The 22,468-nt window shown below is 41.5% G+C and overlaps 1 protein-coding gene across 1 annotated transcript in view; it reads right to left on the reverse strand.

Annotated features, from left to right (window-relative positions):
- Positions 1 to 22,468, reverse strand: part of atrnl1a (attractin-like 1a) — a 246,474-nt gene that overhangs the window by 165,368 nt on the left and 58,638 nt on the right. The window contains exons 11-18 of the mRNA XM_041947414.1: positions 16,960 to 17,044; positions 15,036 to 15,247; positions 13,221 to 13,339; positions 12,140 to 12,256; positions 9,619 to 9,751; positions 5,873 to 6,060; positions 2,328 to 2,541; positions 1,901 to 2,092 (exon numbers count right to left, since the gene is read on the reverse strand). Coding sequence (XP_041803348.1) covers positions 1,901 to 2,092; positions 2,328 to 2,541; positions 5,873 to 6,060; positions 9,619 to 9,751; positions 12,140 to 12,256; positions 13,221 to 13,339; positions 15,036 to 15,247; positions 16,960 to 17,044 — 1,260 coding nt within the window. The remainder of the gene's footprint in view (positions 1 to 1,900; positions 2,093 to 2,327; positions 2,542 to 5,872; positions 6,061 to 9,618; positions 9,752 to 12,139; positions 12,257 to 13,220; positions 13,340 to 15,035; positions 15,248 to 16,959; positions 17,045 to 22,468) is intronic.

The following is a 22,468-nucleotide window of genomic DNA, read 5'->3' on the forward strand; positions in this document are numbered from 1 at the left end:
CTTCATATGGCTACGGTTTGTTTAATGGACAATCAGTAATAAAAATAAAATAATATCTCTTTATAAAGCTTAATTTAGATGTTTAAAATACATCTTAATACATTTAAATATGTTGCACCCAAACAAAAGCTCTTTCCTCTTTTTCTGAAACACAGGACTCGAATCCCACTGAGAGCCAACAGGCCCCTGCTTTGGTTCATTCTGCCATGTGGTTGATTATAAGTGGCGTTAACTAAGCTGTGACCCGCCACACGCAGCTCATATGGGGTGACTGGAAACTACTTGAACTCTGAAATGAGCAAGTGGCTGAAGAAAGTAAAGTATCTACAAAACAAATTGAACATTTAGAGTTTGTGGGGCAGCTGAGACATACGATGCCTATAAACACCGGACTGAGATTCAAACACGTGACATAAAGAGAAGAATCACAGAGGATGTCCATGTTGACCTCTTCCCACTGGATCAAACAGAACCTTTAAACTGTGAGTTGACATGAGGTTGTTCTGGTTCAAAAATGACTTGATGCTGCATCAATTCATAAAACATATAAACAAAAAAGGAATATTGTCCATGCTTCCTTCCTGACAGTAAGTTTCATTTTCATCTAATAAGATAAATGGCTGCAGCCACTACAGGATTGATATGTAGACAGGAAACTACTAGTAGTTAAGCAGGAAATCCTGTCATGTCATGACGATTTCCAGTGTAAAACAAAGGAAATCATCATAAGCAGTAAGTCAGAGAGGCTGCAGCAGGGCCGGCCAGCTTTACCAGGTGGTATCTGGTTTCAGGGGTCACGATCCCTCGCCCGTCTCACGTACACAAACATTCCTGCACACAGCTATGTACTCAAACAGAACCAACATGGAGACGCAGCGGTGAAAGTGAAAAACCTCCAGCAGCCCCAGGGAGGTGTTAATATGAGAGGAATGCTAAGAGACAGCAGCGAGGACTTCATACTGAGTCAGTCGTGTGTCGCTGTAGATGATCGATTTTCTGCCCTGTAGCTACAGGAAAGGTGGTACTGTGTGTATGTGTGTGTGTGTGAGATGCAGAGACCTGACTGCTGATAAGAAAAGGGATCAATAGGAGTCTACAATGACACCATGTTCCCACAACATATTCTAGTTGTATCATCACTGGTACAACGACACCACCTCACTCATCCACCTGTATATCTTTGTCTGTCTTGTAGCTGTGACCTCTATTCTTTCTCATCTAACCATGCAGTGTTCAGTCATTACATCATATTCAAATGACAGGATAATATATAGATCTGACATCTCACCTCCAAAAACTATGTCTGTTTATACTTTTCTGGTGTCACTGCAACATTTCGTGTCTTGAACGTGATACTGATACTTTTTTAAATAACAACAACACTTTCTAGACTTGCAGTAGCAAAGTTACTGCATTTGCCTGACCTTTGTACCTTTTGGAAAAGGCATAAATCATACCTCTGCCTCGAGCTGATGCAGTATGTTTGATTTCTGTCTCTCACAAATGGGGCGACTGAGCTGCTTGGCTGATGACAAACGGAAGCACCATGAACCTCGCTGGGCCGTTCAAATCTAAAGTTATGCATGGAGTCGAGCAAAAACTAAAAAATGTTTTCTCTAAAATTTAATGGAGGAATATTGATTGAAAACATTAGAACCTAAAATTATACTGATAAAAGGGCTTTCAGCCACATCAATCTAGTTGGAAGACTGTGAAAGCCTTGAAAAAGCCAGCAAGTGGCCATTGAGTAAAGATTTTTTTTTTTTTTTTTTGGGGCCAAACGTCCCACACAGAGACAGACCTAAATCCCTCTCCTGAACCCAGTCTGACATACATGTTGATCTCCACCCCTCAACCCCCACCAACAACCCCCGTCTGATTCCCCCCCCCCCCGTCTCACCAGTACAGTCCTGGGTCTGCCACTCCAGACACTGTCCGTAGGGGAAGGAGATGACGTACGCCGAGGAGTCGACGCAGCGCTGCGTACTGCTGCACCACATGCACTCCATGGCCTGGCTGGTGCAGTTGGCGCAGGTGGTGCGCAGAGAGCAGGGCGTCTTACAGGGACGAGCACTTTGACTCTGTGGACTCCCTGATCGATGGGACGAATGGAGAAAAAAGTGTAGTTACGGATAGAGATAATGTTTCAGAGCCTCCCTCATAGTGAAACTATACCTTTTAGGCTGTTTTATTGATTTAGTTGTTAGCAATAAGTTTGCGTTTTACAAATAAATGCCGTAATACACCTTTTTTTTAATTATCTCCAATCTGAGTTTTATCCTGGGCTTTCTCTCTCGCCCTTTTTCAGCTCACTCATTCTTTCTCACCGGCAGGTTTCTCACAGATGAGGCCGTCGGTGGTTGCCGTGCAGGGGTTCGCTTTCAGACCGGCCACCTCTGCCCGCTCCAGGTAGGCACAGAAGCCCGAGTCGCTGGGCTCTCCGGGTAACCATCGCAGGCTGGTGTTGGTGAAGGGTGACACGTCCTCCCAGCCCCAGTACGACACGTTGATCTTCCTCAAGCCCACCCAGGGAGATAACCTCTGCCGGGGTGAGAGAAAGTGTTAGCTTTAGCATATGCTGACCAAGGATTGATGCTTTATACCTGATTTACATGTTCTTTGTGTTCAGGTTAGAGAACATGCTTCAGGATTGTTTTGCTGGTTCTGTTTAATAATTTCTAATCCCTCAACGAATGAAGACCGTATATTTAAATATTAAAATATGTTGTAGATCTAAAGTATCTCCACAGCATCAGCAGATAAGACTGCCAGTCTGGAACTGCTATGGGGTTGTGGCAGGAAAACAGCGCTTGAATATCCCCTTCTCACTTTCAGAATAAATAAAATACAGCAGCATTTCTAGAGGTGAGGTCAACCTGAGAAAAATCACACACACATCAACACATTTTTAGGCCAAACGCGGTGGAGAAACACTTCAATCCCTGTTTCCAGTAACAGAAAGAAGAGAAACCTTAAAGCAGCAACGAACAAAAGGAATCCTGATAAACTTCTGAGACTGCTCATTTGTTTCTTGTTCTTTTCTGTGTCGGTTTGGTTCTGTTTAAAAACACAAAAAAGGAAAATAATGAGCACTACTCGTGTTCACATGTGAACAGGGACACTGTTCTAGAAAAAAAAAAAAACACCCACAGGAACAAAAACCCGAAGTGAGAGCAAAAAAAAGAAAAAGCATAACAATACTGAAATTAAGTCCACAAAGAGAATCAGCTCGGTAGTCTTGTTCCAGAAGGCTGAAGACTCTGAACAACAAACATAATGTTGTCTTTTACATGAAAGTGGATCCTAAATCAAACTCTCAGCTAATTACTGTGATTGTTATAAAAGCAGAAACTATAATTACAGCAGCTCACTGAAGTGTAGTTTAGTGAACTTTTGAATTATTTGACGACAAAACAAGTGTGATTTGTTTCATAATGGCCCGCGATGATTAGAATTGATCATCATCTCATTATACTGCTAAAGTTTTGTCTGACAGAAATCAGAAGTATTTTCCCACCGCTGTGATCGCTTTCATAAAAACACGGAAAAGCTTTAAACTTTCCGCTTCAGGATCAAGGATCACAAGGAGTTTAGATATTTGCTCACATTTCTGCTGACGTGGCACATTCACCAGAAAGTCTGTGTGGTCAAATATGTCAGGGTCTCGAATAACAGCTCCCCATAAACACGACGCGTCGATATTCCGGCGGAGAAAATGTTCACATCCTGTCACTCATCTGCTGCGACGAAAAGTGATGATGAAGCTGATTTTTGTGCTTCACGGTGGGCTAAGATAATTATTCCTGTTTATTTTTTTATGCCTCGACTCCATGGTAGAGTTAAAAAAAAGCCACATTGGGGATCCCTCTCTTAACCTCTCTGTACTTGTAATTTTCACCTATATTATATTTTCGATTTACAAAAAGAGAGGGGAGGGAAAGAAAAGAAAAAAAAGAAAAAAAACTAACAAAATACAGTATGCATTGAGGTAACATAATTAATCTGACTTATAAAGTGGTACTAAAGACCATCTTTTTGTTCTTATTTTTTAATGACTTATTCAGTTATTTAGTGGTACTTATTTCTTTAGTGGGTAATAGAGCACTTAATGTGTAGATATACCCGCAAACCTCTGCATACCAGGGAATGTAATTCTGAAGGTCTGTAAATAAATGTGTAAACAGGTAATTATGCAAATATATGGGCATGTTAATGTGCTCAGGTAGGCAGACTTGGGCCACACTCATACTCATTTTTTATTTTTTTTCTTCTCTCTCTCATTGATTATTTATTCTGTTAATTAGTATTTCAATTAAAGATATATTTTTATTTTTTTTAATTATTTCTACTTTGACCCTTTCTCACCATTTAAATTCTGTTTCATTATTAAATTTTTCTCTGTATTTAGTAATAAGAGGCATGTTGAAGGTGGAAGCACCCCCTTTTAAGTTAAGACCTTGTTCCTGTACCTCCAACGCTACCTCGGTGTACGTCAGGGGTCATATTTTGATTGTTTTATTTTATTTGAACTCTATTTTTATGTGAATTTTCTGTTACCTGGGATTGAGGAAATGGAAAAACAGGAAAAAAAATGTTTACATGATGTGCTGTAAGATTTGTTATGATTTTGTTCTAAATAAAAATTTGAATGAAAAAAAAAAGCCCTATTGGACACATCCTGGGGAGAAGTTTCGCTCCTCTGTATCTGGCGAGATCCTCATTGTGCTGCTGTGAAACACTTTGACAAGTCTGAACGCTGATATTAGTCTGAAATTATCAAACGGCTTGAAGCCATAGGAGCTGTGTTGTAAAATTTCAGCAGTAAACATTTTCACATCTGAGTTACGACTTTTCAGATCATGCCAGTGTTGTTATCGAATGCTAATTTTGATAACAGAAAACTGCAAAACCACACTGCTGGGTCCTTTCATTGATAAGATGCTGTTGTACACTTGTGTTCAATTACTCAGTTTTTATGATCTCCATTCTCTGGCATCTACTAATAAATAACTATATATTAATGATGTCAAGGTAACAAATTGTCTGACATCTTAGAATAAATCACAACGTCATAGAAGCAGTATATAGTATGTACTTTCTGTCTTATAGTGAACTGAACTTCAGCGGGACATTTCAGGCTCCACAGGAAAGATAAAGGCGGCTGAAAGCTAAAATTATATTCAGATGCAGCTATTTAATTAGACTATATGTATGTATACGGTGTTGCCACAAACACATCGTGGCTCTGAGGGAAATTGCATTTTGTTTCTTTCATTACTTTCAGAATAAACCGGCCTGATGAGACGCAGGCATTTTAAACACTTATTAAAAGGAAATGTTTGGATTTATTCAAGTCTGTCTTAATACTGAGCTGCAGAGGAGGGGGGTAACACAGAGAGGGACTGTCATACTAAAAAGACTCAGACTGTTGAAGCCTCTCTAGGTTATCGTCAGCTGACCTTCAGAATTAATTTTTGCACAGAACGAGGGCTGTGGATTCTGTTGTTCGCTGGAGTTGAACGAGGATGGGATCATTTCATTACCAGCACCAACAAGAAGACTTTTTTTTTTTTTTTACTGTCGAGTATGAGCAGGAGTATTGTATGAAAACCGCTTCTAATGCTAACTGCTCAGGTTAAATAATCTCAAGAAATCAGGCAACATTAGCGTGTGCACTGATTTTAAAAGCTCACCTTTGCTCAGTCAGGAGCACAGCAGACTCACCTTTGAGCTCGTATTAAATTGGACAGTCTCACCAAACATGTCTGAAGTTTGGCTTTTATGTCATTAATAACCCTACTGCAAACAGCTTTCACCAACAATGTCCTGTCACACGTCATTTATTTATTCATTTGTTTTCCACACCACCCACCTTGTCTTGCAGCTGGTATTTTTGCAGCTCTTCCAGGACAAAATTGACCTGTTTGTCTGTGAGCAAAGAGGCTATGTTTCCTCCCAGGTTCTTGCAGTAGTGCTGGGCGTTATCATAGCTCTCTCTGCTGGAGTTGATCCTCAGGCAGGCCTCCCCGACGTGGTGCCAGCCCTCCCCACAAAGCTGGCCTGCACGCAAACACACATTATATCTGTTAACATTCATTCTTAGTCAACAGAAAGTATAAAAACTAGACTACAGTGACAATTTACAGCCTCCAGAAACAAAACCTATAGGTCTACATCCAGCATATAAACAGGCAACTGTTAGCATATCAATACACTAATAGTAGCATTAAACTCAAAGCACAGCTAACATTGATATAATTCAATGCTAATGTTAGCACATTAACATTCCTATAGTTTTATTACAAGCTAAACATTAGCATTTTAATGTGCCTACAACTACACTTAACCACAATAATGTTTGGCTTATCCTTTTTAGCATGTTAACGTGCTAACATTTTGGTTTAGCTTGTTTAGAATGAAACATGCTAATATTTGGCCTTAGCTTGTAATGTTGTAATATTTCAACAGCTAATGTCTGGCTTTCGATTAGCCATGTCTGCAGTGAGTTTAGTTTGCTAGCTTGGTAATGTTTTGAATGGTATATTAGGCAACCATACCAAGTTATTATGCTAGCAGGTCTACAGTTAGCTTTAACCAGGCTTCAGTACTCAACAGGCAGGCAGACAGAACCAGAAAACAAACCCAAAAAGAAAAATGTAGGGACGCAGTTAGATGTCGACAAAAAGCAGAGATGCTGCTGGTCCAGGGCTGGCATACATAGACTGACACTAATGAGTAATGAAGAGCAGGTGTGCAGGCAGGTGGACAGTCAGGTGACTCGCAAAGGCGGGTCAATCACTGAGGGCAACTTGTGGACAAGAGAGGAATTACACTGGACATGGTCTGCAAAAGAAAGTGTGCTGTCAGAACCAACTGAAGCATGAACAGCTTAGAGAGAAATGTTTCTGGTTAATGTGGTTAATAAGTCACATATCTTACTTTTACGCTGTTATTTTAGATCAGAGTCACGTTGCTTTGTACTGACCTGACTCATCAATGACACAAACAATTCCCAGAAGAAACATGTTGTGCATGGAATACAGAAAAGTGGATATCTGTGGTATTTGAAGAGTCCAATAACAAAGGCTGAGTCAGACTGGCAGACAAACTCACCCATAAAAAATATATATGCACTCATTGTTCTTAGCAGGGTCACTTGATAGCATCTTGTGGCAGACTATAATAGTAGAGAGGCCGTTCAATTAGCCAGGATGAAAGGGAAGAAAAAGTCTTTCTGCCTCCGCTGCGCACCGATGTTTATTTTGGACTCCAGGACTGATTACATTCGCAGGCCCGTAATGGCTTCCATCACAAACCTTTTCATGCTACAGAAAAGAAAATACCTGCTTTCTTTATTTTTTTCCCCCACAAGCAATAGCAATGGACAATAATTGACCAACGTGAGAGAAGAAAGACAGAATTTGGAAAAAAGACGAGGAGTACAAAAATAAATAGATAGATTAGGTCATGGTCTTTGTGTAAAATCAGAGATAGACATGTCAGGCCATTTAGAATAATTACTCATAACATGGTGTCTAAAGAAAAGGCCACAGCTGCCATGATGGTTTCCATTACCCCAGTTCATTTCAGCCACCGTCATACTGCAAATGTATCTAAACTGAAAATCACACAAAATACAGTGTGTCATGCCACACTAATGGACTCAGAAACACACACAGAGGCATACTAAATTCATCAGTGTGGCCAGTGACCCTCGTAAAGGCCCCTTTCCTAAATGGCACTGTTCACACATACAGAGGCTGGAGAAGAGACAGTAAGCCAGTCATTTTGAAGTGAACCACAATACACAAGCTGGCACCAGACGCCGAGACTCAACAATGCGACGTGGGAAAGTTGAGCAAGTTTCAACCTCACGCAAATGTTGTGTGATGTGCGGCAGCTGCAGCCAGTTGAAAACTACGTTTCGATTCACACAGAGAACAGAAGCACAGGTTTGTTGTCAAAAATGAGATATATTTGAAGGAAAATGTCCTGCCAAGCTGCTACAGTGCGCCGGTGTGAAGGAAAGTCAGACAATAACTGCTGTCTAAACAGAAATATCAAAAGTTTGAAATTTTAAGTTGTTTTGACTCATATGTCCACAATATCTGGATAATAAAGCAGTGTGAATCCTGCAAGTCTGCAAGGAGAATACAGTATGTAGCTGCAGCAGTCCTAAAATCTCACTGATTTATATTAGAGCAGCAAAGCTGCAACGTGGAAACTGGACTGAGACCAAATTTTGCCCTCAACTGAGTCAAAAATCCAAACAATGCATCAGGAAGCATGACTGGGGTTTAATGTGGACTCATGTGATGACCACAGAATACAGAGATTACACCATGACAGGATATCAAGGTTACATGTAAGCACTGTTTAACAGCTTATATAATGAAATTCAACGTACTTTATTTCAACGCAGATCCTAAACACATTCTTCCTGGGACTGTAATTCAGTGCTCCACATTCACACTCTTTCACATCAGCTGAACAACAGAGCCGGCTAACAGTTCATAACAAACCAAAGGGGGAGGCAGCGGGGGAGGATGTGTACCAGGCTACGGGGCCTTGATGTGTACAGAAGAAAGGGAGCAAACACAATAGCAGCCTCTGCTTAAAGCTACTGCAAACTTCCATTTCAAACTGCAGCAAAGCAGCTAGCTAGCAGGCCATTAGCAAAACAGAACACAGCAAGTAACAGGATCATTTGTGGATTCTATTAGCAAGGGTATTTCCTTTGCCCTCAGTCATACCAGCGCCAAAGTCAAACCGAGAGCAGCTTTAGCTGAGGGCTCCACAGCACAGCGGAGCATGGAGGACATGGTGGACTCAAGTTTATTAGTCAGCCAAGAATCCATATTCAGAACCTCCAGTAAACACTCCTAATTGGCCTACTTCCCTTTGCAGCTGAGTGGAGAGCAGATTTCTGAACTATGTGTTTATGAATGTATGCTAATTCCCGCTGTGCACATGCCTGCATGGATGCATGAGAGTGTTGATTTGTGAAGACCACTAATAACATGCAGCTGGACAGTGCGGGAACATGCAAATGTTCTGGAGCTGTGTGTACGTTGCACTGAGCACAGCACTCCCTCAACACCACTGACTAATAAATATATTCGTTACAGACATGATGATCGTCAGGAGACTGCAGAGGTCACTGCCAGAGTCATAGCATTATTCACTCCAATATCACATATGTAATCAAAAGATCCACACTGCATTTCTTACAGCTAATGCATGCATGCATGCAACTGTTTATGCAAGTTTGTGTGTGTTGATTTTTGCTGCATAATGTCTCAATCTGCCTCAGGAACCAATTCACAGGTGCAAAAAGTTCTTCTCTTACTTGGAATGAAATGAGCTTCATAGATTTAATTTGAATTTGAATGTACTATATATACATATACTGAAAAAACAGAAAAAGGCAGGATTCATTGTCAACTGTAATGACGCACTACTACGCACCTAAAATGCTAATTGTCATAACCAGTTCTAATTTTTATTCTCAAAGTCCCTGTGGCTGTTTGATCAGGCCATTACCAGGCTGATCCAGACATAAAAAGCTCAAGTGGGAGTGCATGCTTGTTCTCTGTGTGCGTGAGTGTGTCTCCTCACCAGGCAGCGCTTGACACTCCTGCTGCTGCAGCTCCCACTGGCAGTTGGCGTTGAGGGAGCAGCTCCTGCAGTTGGCCAGTCTGAAACATTCCTGCTCCTCCCTGCGCTTACACCTGGACGACTCCCTCACCGACTTCAAAACACACATGGAGAGGAAACGACATCAGTGCGGTTAAACTTCATCAGCTGCGTCCTCTTTTACAGTAAATGCAATAAACTTGGAGGAATCGATTCAGTGTGCAACAAAAGCTGAAGATGAATTGAGTTTGATGGTTGAAGGAATCAAACGGCCAAACAGATCATGCAGACTGAAAATTCAATATGAGGGACACACTACACTGAGGTGGACTTTTTATTGAAGCTGTGTTTATTCTATATTCTTCGAGCGTCTCACTTACACTACAGCAAATGTTCGACTTCACAACTTTATCTACGGCGTTGGAGGAAACACGATATTCTTTCTGGTACAGCTTTACCTAAAAGCTCAGGGGACTAAAAACTCTCTGCCTCCTCTGACAGAATGACAGACTGTCAGTCACTACTGGCACAGCCTTAAAGTTTCATGAGAAAGCTTCCTGATGTATTACGTGTATTAAAAATGTGTCAACCTTGTTCTGTTTTATCAAAGTAAACACAGATCTTAACCCTTTATTACAAAAGGGTGAAAAAATGCTACAACTTTATGGCCTTTGTCTTTTTTTAAAGGCTGAGATACAGAACTATTAAAAGTATCACGATCTTGACATCTACTGCTTATTTTACCTTGTTTTGTTCTTTTTCATCAGAAAATGCTGCATACATCTACATTTTATGACATACAACCTCATAAAAGGATGTTTTTGTTTGGTCCTGGCACTCTGTTAGTTGTGTGTTTTAATTGTTGTAGTTTTTTAAAACATTTTAGCTGTTTCTTCATTAACTACTGCAGTTATTACAGTATTCTACGTTATCTAGACAGTTTTGGTGCTCTCTGAGTGCTTCCTAGTTTTATAATTTCTTTTTCTACAATAAGAGAATTTTTGTAACTCATTTTAATACATGTATGGCATATCTTTGGCTGATCAGAACAGACAGTGTCTTATGATCCTCTCTCATGTTTTAATGACAGTATTATTTAACCTGGAAAGGTTTTGATAAGTGAAGATTAATTAATTAATGACGGTTCAGTTGAAGGGATCTATCTTCATGAACCTGGTGGTGCAGTTAAGCACGGCTGCTCATCAAGTCGGCGACATGTCAAACAAACTTTTAGTATTGGCTCACCTGGCGCACCTGTGGCACACTTACATACAGGCTGGGATCAGAACACTGCATCATATATCATAAGTTTCATCAACTTTAAGAGCTCGCTCAGTTTGGAAAGAGTTTTCCTCATCAAAACGATTCACACGGTGTCCATCTGCAGTTTAACACCACTGCAGCGCCATAAATAAAGGAAGAGTCGAGTTTATAATGCAGTCTATTAATATTTGTTGACAATCTGACAACAAAATCTTTGCCCATCATTTTCATACTGCGGCAAAAATGTGATTCACAAATAAGAAGGATCTCTTGTTTCTGGGAACATTATTACATCACATTCTGTTGCTCATCACAGCCACATGTGCACCTGTACTGCAGTTACAAATATGGAGCTCCAGGCGACACAGATTCTGTAAAAAGACGACACGTGGAGCTGTTGCCTGATAATAATTTTACCAATTTAGAGCAGAAACTTAATGGAAGAATTAAGAAAAATGAGAAGCTTGATGTGCACATGAGCACAGAGGCTCCACAGTCAGTCAAGACCTGCAGAGCATAATTGTGGTTTGATGGTGCACAACATCACTCCACTCTCTGATGGAGCAGACACCTGCTGCCTTCAGATGGTTGTAAAGAGAGCCACCAGTGCAAAGTGAAGGCCTTCAGTGGAGGCCACTAACTGTCATGGTCTTTTTTTCTGTCTCTATGGCATTAATGTGTGTGATCACATGTCAGCTGGTTGAAAGAACAAATGAAAGTGGAGAGACTTGGAAAACAGTAAAAAAAAAAAAAAAAAAGGTGTGTGTGTGTGTGTGTGTGTTTAGAGAGGACAGTGTGGGTGTGCCTTCATCAAACAAAGTGACAAAAATATTCTGGAAAACAGGTGTGCTGAACTTCCAACCTGATCTGAGAGGGTGACCAATGGGCAGCACGGACACCCTCTAACACTGGAGCATGAGGTCACCAAGACCCCAAACTGGCTCAGTCAAGTAAACCTTAATGCCTCCCAGGAAAATAGCAGTTCGTAGGTGCAAAGCTGCGTTCCAGACACCAAAGTAAGGCCTGAAGTCTTTTAACAGCATGGTGGTCACCATTTTAAATCAATGTCAAGAAAAGGTTGTTTGAAAAGGATGAAGGACTTGAATTAAATGTAAATTTGGATTCAGATTGACCCAAATTTCCATATAACTGCTCTGGGACTGCTCTGACCTCTGATCTCAACCTCGTGCAACCTGACCTGCAGCCTAACAGGAAGTGTCAAGTGTCAAATAATACACACATGTCCCCTCCTTCGGGCTCCGTGCTTCCACAAGCTCAGCTGATGTTCAGACAACATGGACGGTGGGGGAGACAGAGACAGAGCGCCGCCATGCTGCTGGGCCAGCTCCAGAGTCAGCTACACACACACACACACACACAGATTCATATTAAACCCAGCCAAGCGCACACAAACGGACAAAAGCATCATGCAGACACACAAACAAAGACGGACAGAGAAAGCAGGATTAGGAGTAGAAACAGAGAAAGAGACAGAGAGGAAACAAAATGAGCAAAAGTACATAAACTCACTTAGCCAAAGTTAGCAATAAAAATCACACAAACCTTGAATCACATCTAAAAAAAACACTACATGATCTTTTGAATGTGAATTTAAGACATGCTCGAAAGGATAAAATATAATAAACATACATGATGAGTTGTGTGTGAGTGTGTGGGATCATTTCAAAGAGGCTGAAACACTGATCGTGGTCTTTTATATGTGGACAAACAGCTTCTGGTTTTGTCATTCCTGACGACTCTGACGGCCCTCTGAACTGTTCTCTAGCCACCATCAGCTCAAACTTTTTACCTTGCACACAACAAATCACTAATAAATTAACATGACATTGACTATACGACTTTCTAGGCTTTATTCACTTTCCAGTCAAAATGCCACCTTTCATAATGTAATGGGCAGATAGCAATGAAATTCAGCGAGTGCATTCATGCTCCAGAGAGGATGAACCCTTTTGACCTCACAGCCGTCCCTCTACCACCACCCCAGAGACAAACTACACTTTTTCCTACTGGTGGAAAGGCGCTAGGGCAGGCATCCCAAACCGGTTCCATAAAGGGCCGCGTGGCTGCAGGTTTTCATTCTAACCCAGGAGGAGCACATCAGGCCAACCAATCAACATCAAGGGATCACTTAGTTATCAGCTGAAGACTGAGATCAGCTGATTAATTGATTCCAGCCTGGTGTGTTCCTCCTTGGTTGGAATGAAAACTTGCAGCCACACAGCCCTTTATGGAACCGGTTTGAGATGCCTGCTCTGCCAATAGCAGCTGGTCTTGCTTTACAGATACCCAGTGAAACTCACCACGGTGCAGTTACTGGCTGCAGAGATACACTTCCTGTCCTCACACCACTGGCAGCCTCGCGTGTTGGCGGTGCAACTCGCACAGTCTGAGAAGCGGAAACACTGCTCGTCTGTACTGTCTGGAAGAGGGCACAACACACACACGCACACACGCACACACACACACAATTCAGCAGGTCGTTATATTTTTCCTATAGTGTGTAATAATGTAGTAATGCTTTTCACCTCCTCAGAGACTCAGGAGTAAATTACATCAACATTATTAAGGAAAAAAGGAAAAATGGCTCCATGGAGCATGTGCATGAGTACTTTCAGGGAGAAACACACCTTATTATTCAGCACTGCATATAAAAAAAAAAACATAATGTAGCTTGTCCACGCTTAAAGCTCTTTCGTCTGCAGCTGTCACAGTAAACTCTCTTTGACAATGTTTCATTTCCACTTCCTTCAGGAGTTTAGTTCTTACTCCTGCTGCATTAGAAGAGATTTATTCATCTAGTGGGAATTCAGGATGAACCAGAAGTGTGCTGATCAATCGCCACTAATCATAATCTGCTAACAAGTGTTTCAATGCCGGTGCCAAGATGAGCACAGGAGTGAAAAGTCAGAGTCGGCTTGCATCAGTCTGAAAGGCATGAGCAGCACTGAAATGTCCATCTGGCACTTGTTGTTCTACAGACTCATGTGGTGTCCATGTGAGAGCAAGCTAACATGTAATCACCATGTTTGGATGTGATTAAAGGTATTTACACATGGAAAAGAGAGTTGTGTCATGCAGGTTTATTTCACTGTGGTCATTTATGCATGCTGTGCTGGATTTAGAGAATAAACATGTATGTGAGATTAAAGCTGAGGCTGAACGCTGATCTGGGACATGTTAATCCATCAGACTTCTGGTAGACATTAAAAGGGCCGTGTCTGTATTGTTTTTGTTTTTGTTTAGTTTTGAAGCTTCTTTGGCAATAATTTACCACCTAGTTTTGTAAAAATTTTTATGTTTTTTTAATAGATAGATAGATAGATAGATAGATAGACAGACTATAAAGAACAAACTATACATAATAAAATATCAAAATAGCAAGCAGTAAAGATTATATACATAATAATAAAATATTAAAAAAATGTGTTTCTTTTGGGTGATGTTGTTGCATACGTTTTGCACGGTGAGGTAGATTAACTGCAGATTCACCTGCAAGGTCTGCATGGAACTATCTTCACTGTGATGGGTTACACAACTGGAGCACATTTCAAGTACATTTTACAGGAATAAATCTAAATCAATAGATGTCTGAATGGTCCATAAAAAATGCGACATGATGTAAAATGTATGTGAAGTAATTGTGATTAGTAGTAAACAGGCTTAAACATGAAAAGCAACTACATGGTCCTTTGAGGCAGTCCATCCGCGTGTACTATTGTTCTACTGAAGTCTGACAGTACGACCATTAGCACAATGGCTTCGTATTAAAAGCTGCAGTGAGCTGCCTGAGGCACAATACCTGGAAAAGATACTGAATCTACATCTGGCAGAGACAGATGACGGGGAGGAGAAGGAGGGTTCAGACTGAAACTAATTACTTCAAATGAGGTAATTGCTGCAGCGCTGACCTTCTGTACCTATAATTATGGTATGCAAACAAACTTCAGAAGCTAAATCCCTCAGAATAATTATTATTCTCATTTAAAAATAGTCCTTTTGGGAGCAACACTTATGTGTGTTTTTGCTTTATGTTTCAGGAAAATATGTAGACAGGACAGTGAAAATATTTAGGGAGAAAGAGACGACTGTCAGTTTGGTAGACGGGAGTGACGTACCAGGTCGTGCAGGGCAAAAAGGAGCAGGAAAAATGTGCTCAGGTGGTTTCGGCTCCCAGGGGACGCATCTACTTTTGACCCAATGGCAGCGAAGGCCCGGTCCAGCAGCAGCACACACAGCCGGGTTAGAAAAGGCCAGGCAGGACGGAGGGGTGTACGCCAGCACGTCGTTCAGAAGGAGGCCCGAAAAACCTCCAAAGATGTACATGGAACTGAGGGAGATACAGAGAGGATTATACAGAATGACAAGAGCAACAGAAAGCTGTACAAACAGCTGCGGAGGGAAGCGACGTCACAAAAGTTAGAGGGAGAAAGTACGAGTCTTAAAGAAACAAGAAATGCCTGCAGAGATGAAGACAGATGAAGAAATGTTAAGAAGGCAGCAGAACCTTTCAAAAATAAAGCTGAACTTTGGTTCGTGATAAAAAATGTGGGAGTAAAAGTGGTCTGGAGCTGGCCTTTTGAAGTTCAAAGCTGACATTTTTGTGCTCAAAGCTGACTTTTTTGGCGGGTAAATGGTGTTAAAGGGTCAGACCATTATTTCTGAGTTCAGGAATAAGTCACTCTGCATCGTGATGGAACTCTTGAAATGTTTGAGAAAGTGTCGTCAGTGACGTTTCAGTATTTTACCAACCTATAAAAAAGTTGTGTACTCTTTGATTCAAAGGGACTGATGCTCATGATAATGTTAAAGAGAAACAAACCTGCGTCAGACTTAGTCAAAGCTCTGAGAAACCTACGTGATACCTACGTTTGCCAGTTTTTCACCGCAAGAGGAAATTGGCTGAGATATCCAGGGTGCATCAATAGCTCCCTTATTTAGCTTTTTGCTTTAAATAGTCTTATGCAGTTCTTCCTTTGTAAGTGGCAGAGTGAATGGCTGACAATACAGCGATTCAAGAACCACATTCAGATTTTTATAGAAACCACAGCACAAAGATGGAAGAATTGGATCGACCAACTTTCCTGTGTGAATGAAGCTATAGCGAAACACAGGTAAGATTTGGAAAAGGTATAAATAGAGCTCTCGGGGTAATAAAGACAGATACACAACGCATATATACAATGTTTCTATATATAGACGGTGTAAAGAAAGTTACTGAGAAAGTGAAGCAGGAGAGACATGCACACAGAGACAGGAGGTGACAAGATTCTGAGCAAAGAGCTTCAGAGAAGTCAGCAGAGGGAGACGTGACAAGAGGAGTGTAAACTGAAACTAAATTTAGCATCCAGATAAAGAAATCAATCCATAAACTACACAACAAAACCGTGATGTGGCGAAGGGAGAGGCGGAGAGGAAAGTCAACCGAGACTCTCAGCGCCTCCGAAACTTAGAGGACACTGCAGGAAGACATCAAGGAAAGGGAACAATGTGCTGAGAATAATGCATCCTGAATAGATGTGCATTTGCATAAATGTAATTGAGCAGTTAAGTAGATTATTTAGCAGTTTTACCCAGAGTTGAGCATCAGTGTTAGCATATTAGCACCTCTGAATCTTGCAAATTCAGAGTGCATAAACGAGCTCTGTCTCCTAGTAATTGCATTTATATGCAGCTAATTAGCAACAGCAAATATGTTTTAACAACAGATCACGGTCGGTTTTAGTACAGCAGCAATCACGATCTGACATTTACCTTAACCAAACTGCTTTTGTTGCCTAAACCTGACCGCGGTTTGGACCTGAACTCTGGAATCTGGTGTCACAGGCCTGCACTTTGCCTCCCTGTGACTCCAGCATGACACATAAACTGCAGTTTCATTCAGTCAAACAAATGTTGATTAAGTTTGACAGCACAATCTGATTACTTGCATATGAACACAGTTTCTAGGAGTCAGGCCTGTACAGAAAAAAGCACTACACAGGTGGAGTTCAGCAGTGATGACCTACAGTTATCCAGCACGGAAGGAAGGAGGAAACTCACCCGTTGCTAACCACTGCTGAATGTCCAAAGCGGTTGATGTCCCGATGAAGACCTGGTCTGGGGAGGACAGTCCACTCATCACAAGCTGCAGAGAAGCATTCACACAAACAACACAGATTTCAGGAGTTTAGCTTTGTGGGTTTTTGAGTAGGTATTTCTTTAATGAGAAACCCCTAAATGTCAGGAAGAAACAGTGAGAGGGAGGATTGTATGTAGCTTCTCTGACCTCCACAAAACACTTGTATTAACCACCCGTTCATTCAGTGAGGTATAATGCACCCTGATGTGTTCCAATGTAAGAAAACAACAGACAAAGCACAGGCGAGTCCATGATTTTAGGTCTAATGAATCCTTTATTTTCTTATAAGATAAGGCACCACAGCAACTGAGCACAGAAATCAAAACATGTGAACTAAAAATCATCATCCATCTTTTAAAAACGTGTTAGCTGCTGTGGTTTAACTGACAGGCCATTAAAGGGTCAGTTACTTAAAAATTAATACGCATTTATAATGCTGAGGAAGGTCTTATTCGCTGTGTCCTGACATTTCATTTTAGAAGACGCCTCCTTGACCGTTGGCAAGCGTTTTCATCTTATTTTGGTACAATCACTACACCACCATACACTCAATGAGAGACTCATCATCCACCACTTCTTCTCTTCTTTTTCTTTGAATACCTAAATGACTGCCTGCGGGAAGAGAGAACAGAGGAGGGTGACCCACAGTTCAACCTCCACCCTTAATTTCATTACGAGGAATAAGAAGTCATTATCCTAACCTTTTCACATCAAATCGTGGTGATATTGAGAAGATAGAGAAGATAATCTGGGAGATGACTTCATAAAACACTTCACAGCGCCAAATACCATCATAAATTATCTCGCTCGCTCACTTTCTCTAGTTATCATTGGAGTTATCAGCTCTGTGTATTTTACTATTTGGATTTTACAACTCTCTGATGTTTTAATGACCCCAACGTGCTCCCATTATATTAATATGGAAATGACTCTGTGTGTGCGTGTGTGTGTGTGTGTGAGAGAGAGACTGTGGTGTGTTAGTGTAAATGTGCCATTTAGCCAGATGAGCCTTCCCTGAACGTAAACGGAGAGCCGGTAGAGATGGGGACTCGGGGCCGCCAGGTTGCTAACGACCTCGTTAAACGGTGTGCTAATTGGGAGCGCTTGTTTAAGAGCGAAGGATGCGTCAGAGGACACAGTGAGCGGATATAAGGAGGAGGGTCGTTCCAATCAGCACCAAGAGCAATGAGTTCATCACCATCAGGGGTTAAAGGTCGGTCATATTAGCATGCAAAACAGAGCAACGCTGATACGATCAAGTAATACTGAAGCCTGGCAACTGGAGCTGGTGGCTGTGTGAACAGGTGCATTTGTTCCCTCAGTGCAGCTTTTCAGGCTGTGCCAGGACAGGAAGACCATAATGTAACACCTGCCTTAACCATGAGCTTAAAGATGAAATCTGTCTATTCTTTGTTGTTCAAAAATATATATACATTCAACATTCAGCTGAGAAATAGTTTGATATTTTTACAGTTTGCATTATACAAAAGGTGCATACAGTACATTGTGTTAAGGAGAAACATTTGGAGGCTGTTTCCCCCTGCTTCCAGTCTTTGAGCTATGCTAAGCTAACTGACTGTAGCTGCAAGGTTTACCAACAGAGTGGCACTGAGATTTTTATTACACCCTCTTAAAGAAAGTGCATTTCTCACTGCTTATTCCTTCATTGAGGTTTGTTCTGTGTTGACAGTGAAAGTGCAGCCCAGCAGCCACAGAAACAACATTCCTAGTGAACAATGCCAATGTTCAATGTAGAGACCGCACACGTCATAGAGACAGATCCGAGCAGCAAATGTGATAAAACTGCTGTTTTTAATCAGTTTTTATATATTTCAGCTAACTTTATTGCCCAATCGTTGCCATTGATTATGACATGGGATTGTGCAGCCCAATAACAACATTCAGATTGGTAATGGGGTTGTCTAAATGGCTAAATCTACTTACATTACAATTAATAAAATATTAACATTATGTTGTCATGGAAACTATGTCACAAACATGGAGATATGAATCTTTAACAAATAGTGTGTGATCTGTGAAGTTTGTCGGGGGCAGTACAGAACAGCCTCGCGTGGAAATGCCGCCTAAGAGACGCAACTCAGGGATCAAATTCTTTGAGCTAAAAGAGAATTATAAAAATACTGACTCAGAAGATGAACGTGACACCAATAACACATATTGAATACTATTATAAGGTTGTTAAGGAGGAAGTAGAAGGTAAACTCTTTGCAGGACAACCTCATAGACGGCTGGAGATCTGAATCTGTGACCTCCTGGTGGAATCTGTTTCTCCATCTTGCACTAACACTGATGTTTTGTCCACTGTTTTTCTTGATATAACCTGTAAGGTCCTGGAGCACATTAGCCACATGAGAGGCTAGAGTGGTGAGAGTGGTGCTGAAAAGTTGAAATATTTTTCACTTGGCACTTTAACCACCATGATAAGTTTCAGCACTGCTGTGAAGTGAAAAGGTGACATGCTACTGTCCTTATGCTATGCTACTTTTTAGGGCCATTTTTTAAAGTATTGTGTTTCATTTGTTGTTTTTTGTTGCAAAAGTATTTATTTTCACAATAAAGCCTATTATTAATCAAAAGCACAATGGTTTTGTTTCAGTTAGGGGGCTTTAAACGGTCTGAGGATTGTTTTAGTTCTGCATTTCCATGCAAACATGGTCAGGTTTGCAGACCGAGTCGATAGAAAGTAAGGGTGCAGAGGTCAGAGCGTTGGATGGGCGTGTTAATTTTTTGTGCTAAACCAGTTTGCATCCTGTCACATTGCAACAATGATCTTTCCTTTAACCAAGTACCTGAAGTAACCTGAACGATACTGTTGTTTTCACAGGAGCAAATAATTCTGAAAACACTTTTTTTGCAACATTTTTTCTGTCTGGCATGAAGGTTACATATCCTGGATGGTGAGACCCAGCATGAAGCCTGTACGAGGTCTGATTAGGACAGAGAATCGATACTTCCTGCGTCTGCATGTAACGCAGATATGCAGCGCTTTTGCTTGTCAAATAGTTCAAACATGATAATGTGATGTTGCAAAAGCCAACAACACCTCACTTCCACTTCCAACCTCCAAACACAGCTACACACTTCTCCCGCTAAATGACACACAGATTATAGCTTCAGTGACTTTGGAGCTCATCTTCTGGGCACACACACCTAAACCAACCACCCTGAGACTGATGCTGCCAAACTGCCCACCAAGAACTGCAGGCTCAACAGATCCTTATCAGCCGCGACACAAACACACACACACACACACACACACATCAACACGGATTTTAATTTCCTCTCAGGATATGAGAAAGTCTGTGTTAATAATGCATGGTGGGACACAGAGGGAAATCATGAGTCCAGAACAGGCGGGCTGGGCTGATTGACAGTTTGATCTGATCTGCACTAATGGAGGACTTGATGAAGATGGGCGAGAGGAGGAGGAGGAGGAGGAGGAGGCTTGAACGGCAGCCACTGTCTGCTCCTCCAATATATCACGGCTCCCAACATCTTCCAAACTCCAAAAAGCCCTGGGCTTTTCAGTGGGCTGTGCCATGTGTGTGTGTGTGTCAGGTGTGTGTTTGTGTGCAGCAGACAGTGTGTGGGTGTGTGCCTGTGGTGTGTCAACTTGGAGAGGACCGCGTTTTTAATCAGAGTTCATTTTCCCCCCAAATCTAATTAGAAGTGTGAGGGTGGCAGGGTTGAGGGGAGGATGGGAGAGCTGGAGGGGGAGAGGGAGAATTAAATCCAAATGAAAAGTGCCTTCCGTGTCGACCTGAATCTAATGTGTGGCAGCAGAAGAGCAGGAGAAGCTAATAACGGCGCGTCGCCCCTCCAAGGTTAGCGCGGCAAAACAAAAACAAATTAGCGCTCCGAACCCCCCTCCACTCGCAGCGAACGAGGCGGGGAGGGACGGAGGAGCGAATGAAGACGAAACAAGGGATGGAGAGAAGTGACTTCCACAGGTGGAACAATTCATTACCTCCCGGAGAGAGGAGGGAGAGAGCAGAGGAGGAGAGGAGCAGAAAGCACGAGGAGGTGGACAGACAGTAAGACTTTGTGTAATCTGGAGGAATGTGAGATAATGGAACCTGAAACTCCACTGTACTAATTTCATAAAAGTTTTCCAAGTAATTTCCTATGAAGAAAGTATTTCCTGGAATGGGTTTGGGGAAACGTATGATGCCGGGATAAACGAATGTACTTTTAAATATACCTTTTTTAAAAGGGAAATGTTGATGCCTTTATACACAGTGCGAAAGCTCAGAAATATTATATAAATAATGTCTCTTTTTCCATTGCGTGATGTTCGGGTTCTGTATGAAAGCACTCATGATGGAAATAACAGTTTAAAAATATACTGACATGCGAATTAATCACAATAAAAAAGGCCTTGACCATGAAAAAATAGGCAGGTGAACATGAAACCTGTTTGTTCATTGTCAAAAGGTTAAATTTTAGATGTATAAGTACCACATACAAATATATGCAGTGACAACATTCACTGCCAACTTTCTTTGTCTTGAACACCGTCCCTCACTGCAGCATCTTCCTTTATCCGACTCACGCTACCTTCCTTCATCTCCACTCCCTTTGGTTTTTCTCTCTCCACCATCTCCTCCCCCTCCTCCTCCTCCTCCTCCTCCTCTCTGCAGTGAGTCAGAGAGGTGGCTGGTGGACAGTAAAGTAGTGCATATTGGAGCGGTAATGAATAAATGATGATATTTATAAAGAGGGCTGTGTTTGCGCAGAGTTGAGGGACATGTAAATACACACATTTATTGGGAGTGTTGATGGGGAGAAGGAGAAGCACTACGTTGCCTCCAACTTCTCTAAGACGGAGCCGCTCTGTACACGAATGCTTTATTGTTTATTGCCTTCGATTTTCCCTTTTATTCACAAGCTTAATATCAGCTTCATCCTGGAATACCTTTATTGTTTTTAGGTAATTCTCTTCCACCGTCGTCAGTGCTTCTTTTCCTCTCCCTAAATCCCTCCTTCATTTACTCTTTATTTCTCTCCCGCTCTGTGTAGATCCCTCTCTCCTTCCTCGGCGCCCCGCTCGCTTATTTCACCCGCTTCCTCATGTTCACTGCTTTATCTCGCCAATATCCTCCCTGCTATTTCTCCCCTTTATTATATCATTTACAGCAGAGTGACAAGAAAGATGAAAGGAAGGGGGGGAGGGGAGGGAGGTTCGGATCTAGATGATAACACAAGAATGATGAAATCTGGATTATATTTGAAACAAACTACTTTTGCACTTTTGGGGTAAAAATTACAACTCTGGTTCCAAAAAAGTTTGGACAGACATAAATAAAACAAATTGTGATAACTTGTTAATCCTCTCTGACATAAACTCAACTGAAAACAGCACAAAGACAATATATTTAATGTTTGACCTCATCACCTTCATTGATTTTT

This window comes from Chelmon rostratus, chromosome 11, assembly GCF_017976325.1.
Source record: "Chelmon rostratus isolate fCheRos1 chromosome 11, fCheRos1.pri, whole genome shotgun sequence".
NCBI lineage: Eukaryota > Metazoa > Chordata > Actinopteri > Chaetodontiformes > Chaetodontidae > Chelmon > Chelmon rostratus.